Here is an 8214-nt window from a genome sequence, read left to right on the forward strand (position 1 = left end):
CGCTCTCGCTCTTTTTGCTGTCTTCTGCTGTCTTGAACTGTTATCTGTGCCATACCACCCTGCCTTAGAGCCTGCTGAGTATGGACTGAAACATCAACAAACTGTGAACTAAATAAACCTTCCCTATCTTAATTTTGAGCCAGATATTTTGTCTCAGCAAGGAGAAAAATGTAACCGAGACACTCACTAAAGCACAATTTCATAACAGTAAAAACTGCTAGGGGTGGACAGTGGAAAGGAGTAGATGTGAACATTAACCTCTACTCAGTTTTCATGAAAACCTAAAACTGTTGTAAGAAGGGTAAAATGGCAACATTGTAAGCAGGTGTTGCCTTATATGAACTACTATCTCACTTAGGGCATTGGCATGGGGACAATGCAGACAACACATAAGCCAGACCAAGGCTGATCCATCCTAGTGACAAGAATGACCTTTAGGAAATTTTGAGTATACTATACCGAAGTCACACTTCTTCCAGAAATGAGGAGAATGAGAATGCAAAATATTCTTCCTCCAAGGCTGCCTGCCTGACTTCAAGGGCCATAGGGTGAATGTGCAAGTCCCTGGCTTCCTAGACCACGTGCTCTGCTGGTAAGGCGGGTACTGAGCTCAGTAAGTCTGGGGGTATAGCTCAGGCTCCCCAGTAATACAATAGCACACTGCAGCTCACTGAGCCTCAGTCTCTCCATCAATCAAATGGGAGATGAGGATCTTCCCTCAGAGAGTGAGCTAAAGACCACATGAAAGGAATAACAATGCACACCAGCCTGTGCTCATCCCAGAAGAGCTATGGGGGCCAGTCAGGCACCTTTCCTTCTCTTGAAGTATCTAGAGAGCCTGAGCCTGGAGCCATCCATGCTAGTCAGCTTTCCATTATTGTAACAAAAACTTGGAATGATCAACTATAAAGATAAAAGGTCTACCTAAGCTCACAGTGAGGAGTCCTAAGCCATATTGACCAGATCCACTGCTGTGGGCATTTGTTGGGGCTGCCCAGGTAGCAGTAAGGGGAGACATTACAGAAAAAATTGCTCAACCCAGGCCCAGGGAGCAAAAGAGAGTAAAGAAGGGACCTATATGCCTTAATACCCTCCAAGAACACAACCCCAAGGACCCAAGGACCTTCCACTGGGTCCCAGCTCCTAAATTTTCTATCACCTCTCTGTAGTACCACCCTGGGGCTGAGCACCTAACACATGGACCCTTTAACATCAAACAGTAGCCCCCGTAACATGTGATAGTTAGCACCTTCTTTTCCCCCAGTCCTATGTTGTGCTTTCTGTATAAAATAAAGAATTATGACATCTAAAGGCTAATATAAGCATAAATGGGAAAATCAAGTTTGGAAAAGAAGACACGCATTTGAGCAGCGGCAGGATGACCCCAGACTTGCCCCTAAGTCATTCAAGGAAAAAAGATGATCAGATCAACACAGAAAGTGTACTAATTATACTAGCAGCTGGGGTCTTAGGATTGGTGAGAAGCCAAAAGCCAGCGAGTCATTAGATGAGAGTTGAACACAGGAGGCCCTGAGAGGGGGCACAAGGAACCAGGAAGCACACTCGCTCCAGGAGCAGCTCTGGTTGGTTGTAAGCCTGAGAGAGCAGTGACCATGTGTGTCGCAGTTCTTCATTGTTTCCAGAGTCCAGGGAGCTTGTTGCAAATCCTCACAGTGAATGTGTAGGATAAATGATTGGGGAAAGTTGGCACAGCGTGAGGGACGTGGAAGCTAAAGAAGAACACACTCAAAGGCACACAGTCCAGCTCTGCAGAGAGACCAAGAATGGAGGCAGGCAGGTGACGCTGGGAAAATGGAACCAATCCAAAATGGAGCTGCGGGTCAAGGAACTACAAGAGGGTTGTGTTGAGCACAGGGGCACTCAGGAACAACCTTAGGGGACAGGTAGGAGGGGGAGGTTGGCCAGGATGGGGGGATGCAGGCAAGGATAGGCTGACCCTGGGAAGTGGTGACACTACGTGGGGACAAAAGGCAGGTACCAATCCCTGAGGACAGGAGGAAGGAGATAGAGGGGGTGACACATTTAACTACCCAGGATGCCTTCTGCTTTCTCAACCAAGCGGATGGGTTTTGAGAGAGGGGATGATCTGAAAACCCAGGTGCTTAAGGAGAGCTGAGGAGCCTTCCAGATGGCCTGTGGGAAAGCCACCACATGACTCGAGACAGCAGACGACAGTACAGCCTCAGCCCATGGGGTACAGTACTACAGCCTAGGGCTGTCACAAGGGTGACAGAGAGAGCCAAGAGCCTGACGTTGTTGCGTCCATCTTTTACTTTCTCCCGAGTAACCTGCTGCAGCTCCTTGGTGGCTCATTCTCTAGGACCCAACCCAACATCTAGGACCCTGAGTTGTGTAACAAAGGACAGCCATCTTCTAATGCCATTTTGGAATCAGAAAGCATCACATAAATAAGGAGGGAGAGGGCCTTACTAGTCTGCAGTCTGGGTACATGTGACCAAGAGGCACATCTTTATTTAGTTCTTTCAGAACCCCTGGAAAGGCTGAGTAAATTCAGAACAAGGACAATGTAAAATGCAGAGTGCCTGTTGGGAACACAGGTGTAGGGATGCCAGCATCTGATAAGGATTTTTTATACTAGGTAATCCCAAAATGCCCTTGTAGCCCAGCAGGCAAAGGAATATGCTACAAACCAGGCTGAAGACAGCCAGAAAGTGGGAAGCAAAGAGAGCAGCAGCATCCTAATCATGCTGGTCACCATTCATAATAAACAGACATATGATTAAAGAAAGAAAAATGCTCTCTGCTTAAGCCCCAGCTGAGAGGCATGTGGAAATGATGTCTGATGTCAGGTAGCTCCTAGTCACTGAAATCCCTTCCCATGTGACACATTTTTAAATGGGACAAGGACAGGAGTGGGATGGGAGAGCCTTAGAGCCCACAAACTAGCATTTTTCCTCTTTGAACCCCTGGACTGTTGCCATTCTGCCAAAGGAGTGTCCCTGGTTTTGTGTGCAGTATCTGCTCATGTATATGTCAAGGGATATGTGGCTTTAATTATATGTGACATAGCCCCTATTGGCTTAGTTCCCTGGATGGATGAAGTACTGAGGAACACAGGGGAGGCCGGCTACTGTCTCATATGAGCTGGCAAATCCACTGAAGGCACCTCAATGTGGCATCCTGCCCCTGTCTGTGGGAGTCCCCATGTCTGGCAGAGGGGAGACCAGAGCAGCCTCTGTCTGCTGAGAGGGCAAATGTCCCACTGCCCTGAAGGGCTACTTCACCCAGTGTTAGAGGGCTGTGACAGCCAGAGTGGTTCTCTTTTGTTAGACACTGTTTGCGTCCCTCCTCCTTCAAGACTGTCAGCCGTGCATTTCCCTCTACTGTCGCTGCCCTCGCTGGATTACACAGAAGTGCATCTGGATCCCAGCACACTTCTAACCAGAGGGCGCTAGGAGGGAGGCTCTGCCTGCACCTGGTCTCCTGCTGCAGTGGCTTCTCAGCTCTGTACGGTACCCTGACATCCAAGGACACTGTCTAGGTCCTCTGCTCCTCTACACACCTTCTAAGTTACCATGGGAACACTGACAGCCCAGGCCAAAGAAAACTAAAATTCATCAGATTTACCCCATCCAGTGGCTGCACTCAGATCTGGGACCAGGAGCTGCGCAGGACACAAGTGTGGAGCTCAGAGCTCAGATCATACTCTGCACCCAGAGCCCAGTCTGACCATAAAGGGAATAGCAGACATCAGTCACTACGTACAGAATCTATCTGGGTGCATTTGCCAGTGGCCGTGTTTACACATTCCCAGCTGAGAGGGGCAAGGCAACACTCTGTCTTCTTTCAAAATACTGATGTATACTGGCAAGTAACAGTGTGTATATTTGTTCTGTTTTGCAATTCTCCTTTCATTGTACATGTTTTAAACAAGTGTCCTCCTCATGGCCTGTTCTGGACCATGTTTTTCACACTATTTTGACGTTTTTCTCTGATTTTGTTCTTTCAAGTGGTTCCCAAGCACTACAAAATTCCACCCGCTGTTCCTAGCATAGGACAACTGTGATGTGTCTTACAGAGGAACAGGTGTGCCACAGGAGATTTGGGCAGTCACGAGTCTCAGTGCCACCAGCCACTGAGTTCAATGCTGATACTAAATAAGGTGTCTTAGAAGAATTTACATACAACTTACAAACTTGATCAGAGGTTCATAGGAACTCAATGCTGTATTTCTCCTAAGAACCATGGTTCAGTACTCTTGAATTCATTGTTTACAGTGACTTTTTAGAAAAGGATATCAGTCTACAGACATCCAACCCTGAATGCACCTGATCTCACACCTGATCTCAGAAGCTAAGCAGGGTCGGGCTTGGTCAGCCTTTGGATGAAAGAATAAGACTATGTCAAGCCATGAGACTCAAGTCTATATTTAATACAGCAACAGGTGGGCATCTGTTCAAATACCAAAGCACACTAGGAAAGTCCTTATTGACCCTAAGCGTGGCTTGCACCCATGCTACCACCAAAGAAGGGGTCTCTGCTCAGCCGCATGAAGGCCAGGCCTGAGCCAGGAGCTCGAGCGAGCACAGTGCCCTTTCCTGTTTCTCACTACTTCTCTTTCTTCCTTGCACAGCCTGGTCCAGGACCCAGGTGACCTTCCTCTGATACAGACTGGGAGTATCTGATGGACACTGAAAAGGATTTGGGAGGACACCCAATGTGGAAGGTAAATGGTGACCTGCTACTGACCCAAGCCTGTCCCTCCCACTGTGGCAACCTTCTCATGTGAAAATTGGAGCCAAGTAAAAGTGACAAATGGGGCAGCCAGGAGCCTACTCTGCCATGGGGTGAGCCCATAGGATCAGTAAGAGTTACGGGAGCCACAAAATGTGACCCACATGCAGACAGCTGAGCTGCTGGCTTAGCAAGAACACCTCTCCCTAGTCCTATGCTGGAACTGACTGAGACAGAGAACCTGTGGGGGGCTGCCTAGGGCAGAAATAGGGACTCACAGCCTTCCAAGACCCTGGGACTCCAGTCTGTGAGGCAAAGACTCCACACTAGCTGATTACCAGGCCCCCTTTCAGCTCTCAGGCTGCTCTCCAACACCAAACAAGCTCTCTCTCCCCAAAGCAGTGGGTTATTCCCTTGGGCAGGGGTAGTTGGAAGGGAAGGGCTACGTGGGCGTTCCTGAGCCCAGACCCGACCTGCTCATGCGTGTGGCACAGGGAATCCTGCTGGATAGAGGGATGAGCCTCTGGGAGTACAGGAGCTGACAGGGATCCTAGCAGGGCTCAGCAGAAATGCAAGGAGAGGAGCTGGAACTGAGAGGAGGTGAGAGATGAGGGGGTGAGAGAAGAGGACGAGACAGGGACCCTGGACCTCTGGTCTGACATGGTGCAGGAAGGGTCCCTGGTACTTGGCCTAAGATCCAGCTGTCTCAGGGCAGGGCACTGGAGGGGCAGCTGGGGAGATGTTTCCATTCAAAAGGACTGTGTCCTGCATCCTCTTTCCTTCTCAGTAAGGCCTAGGTGGAGGTCCTAGGGGTCTGAACAGTCATGTGTCACAGTTGCCCAGACCAGGTCCTCCATGTCTCCTGCCTCACTGGGAGCACCTCTCCCTACCCAAGGTTCCACTGATCCCAGGTGAAGAAAGAGGGGACCAGACCCATGATCTTCCCTGACACAGGGACTCTACACAAGGGCCTGTCCTTGGCCAAGCTGTCCTGCAAATTCTTAGATAAACAGGGAAGGTCTCTTAGAGAGTGGGAGGTTGGTAGGTGGCAGGTCACCCCAGAACATTCCAGAACCCCAGCTACATGGTCTCTTGCCACACCACCCTTCCCTCCCCAAAAGGGACAGGATTCTATCCTGCTACTTACATGTGTCCGGCTTATGGCAGTTGTGTCCCTGGCGGAAGTATTGGGGGTTCTCGATAACTGGGATGCGTGTCATACCAATGACCACTGTGTCAGGCCCGGCATCAAGAGAGGAGGGCGTGGTGATGCCATGGTTGATGTGGTGCAGGGGGCTGGCCGAGTCCTCTTCACCACTGATGACTGCCACAGGACCTAAAGAAACCACCAGAAACAGGTTACTCTGGGGAGGTCCTGCCCCACACCCAGTCATCTTCCAGCCCTGTCAACAGATCCTGTCTTACCCACCATGTCTGTCATAAGAGCCAGGACTATTACAAGCATATTACACTAATAATCTAAACTTCAAATTCAGAGAAACCTCCCCATTAAAGTCTCTTTCCTGAAAATTACCAACCTTTAATCACGGAAATATATCCCAAATCAAAAATGACTTAAAATGACCAAGTTACAAATTATTTTCACTTCCCCTAACAGCCAAAGTGGCTCAAAATAATATAAATTTCAGAAAAAGAGTGTGGTAACACACACTGGTAATCCTTATATTTGGTAGGCTGGGGCAGGAAGATCATGAGTTTGAGGCCAGCATATAGTATGAACCTATCTCAAAAAAAAAAAAAAAAAGAAGAAGAAGAAAAGAAGAAGAAGCAGAAGCAGAAGCAGAAGCAGAAGCAGAAGCAGAAGCAGAAGCAGAAGCAGAAGAAGAAGAAGAAGAAGAAGAAGAAGAAGAAGAAGAAGAAGAAGAAGAAGAAGAAGAAGAAGAGATTTAAATGAGTTTTATTTGATGGGCCAGCCTGATAGCTCAGCGGACTAAAGCACCTGCTTAGGCAGAGTGCAGTGGCTGGGGTTTGATCCTCAGTATGCCATTCCCCCAGGGAATGCTGAGATGGAGACTGAAACTGGGTGTGATGGCACACACCTGTAATCCCAGATCTTAGGAAGCTGAAAACAGGAAAATTACTACGAGTCCAGTCTATGTAGTGAGACCCTGAACACCCCGTAGACCCTGCCCTAAATACAGGAAAAAGAATAAAATAAATGAGTTTTATCTGTATTTGTAGAAGTAACGGGATTTTAAAGCACGATCTAGTAGTAGTTGGCGTGCTGTCCCTCCTCTGCTTGGCAGTGTTAACTACAGGTGCCGAGTTCGACTCCCAGGGGCTCTGACCCAGTGCTCTACAATGCTAGGTGGGTGTCAGCATCGTCAAAGCTCTCCAGGTAAGTCTTATCCCAGCTGGAACCAAGACCCCTGCTTTGAAGCCTGAAGCCCAGAGCTTCTCAGTGTGGCCCTCAGATCCTGGAGGAGTCTACTGTGGCTTCCACCCGACTCCCTCCAGGGACCCTCCTCTTCCACAAGGAGACTAGCCTTGTGTAGATAGGAGTAGGTTCAAGCAGAGCCATATTTCACAAGTAAAACTAATTAGGCCATGGCACTACGATCCTTCAGGCAGCTGGCCTCGCTGTTCCTGTCTTGGAGGATCCATATCACCCCAGATGGCTTCATAGGATGCTGTCTCATTTTTCCCAAGCTCAACATCAGCATTTCTGAACCTAAAGAAGCAGCGCAGTGAGCAAGGCTACTCCAAACCACAAGGTGCCAAACGTTGCAGTCTCGGCAGAACAATGACCCTCTTTGTTGGTGTGATTCTCTCATACCTACAAATAAAACTCCTGTAGAGGGAATTAGCTGTGACTGTCTATGGCTTTGTACAATTGGCCCTTTAGATGGCTGCCTTGCTAGGCACAGGGTCCCCAGACAAACTGCCTGCTGTGATTTGGTTTTGCAGCTTGAACAATATTTCCACTGCAGAAATCCATTACATCTTACTGAAGTTTATGGAGAGAATATTTCCCATCAGCAGCGAGGTTAAGTGGCAATGAGGCAGAACTAAGTGGAAGACTGGCAAATGCAAACTGAGGCCCCTCAATTCCACCCTGTCAGTGCACACCGGCTCATTCAACCCATGACAAATGACTGACCGTATTTGGAGACCATGTGAACAAGTAGCAGTAAGTGGTCACCCAAATACCCACACTAATCACCTGCCTTGCAAAATGAAGCCAATTCCTGAAAATTTTTTTGGAAACTTTGCAGTGACTTCCAGTTAAACAGAAAAAACTGAGCATGCCTATACTAACCTCTAACCTGTTTCTTTAACTGTTCACTTAACAAACTAAGCTCTTGGGCTGGTGAGATAGCTTAGCAGACTAAGTGCCTGCTTAGGCAAGCACAGGGACCGGAGATTGATTCCCAGCACCACATGCTGCACCAGACCTGCCCCCAGTGCACTGAGCTGGCCACCAAGACTGGGTGTGGTGGTGCATGCCTGTAGTGCCAGCACTGGGGAGGCTGAAAA

General features: G+C 48.6%; 1 protein-coding gene across 3 annotated transcripts in view; it reads right to left on the minus strand.

Moving 5' to 3' along the window:
• Window positions 1-8214, minus strand: part of Ntrk3 (neurotrophic receptor tyrosine kinase 3) — a 394525-nt gene that overhangs the window by 155254 nt on the left and 231057 nt on the right. For all 3 annotated transcript variants that reach the window (XM_023710187.1, XM_004623279.2, XM_004623281.2), the window contains exon 12: window positions 5864-6052. In XM_023710187.1, coding sequence (XP_023565955.1) covers window positions 5864-6052 — 189 coding nt within the window. The remainder of the gene's footprint in view (window positions 1-5863; window positions 6053-8214) is intronic.

This window comes from Octodon degus, unplaced genomic scaffold, assembly GCF_000260255.1.
Source record: "Octodon degus isolate 3935 unplaced genomic scaffold, OctDeg1.0 scaffold00002, whole genome shotgun sequence".
Classification (NCBI taxonomy): Eukaryota; Metazoa; Chordata; class Mammalia; order Rodentia; family Octodontidae; genus Octodon; species Octodon degus.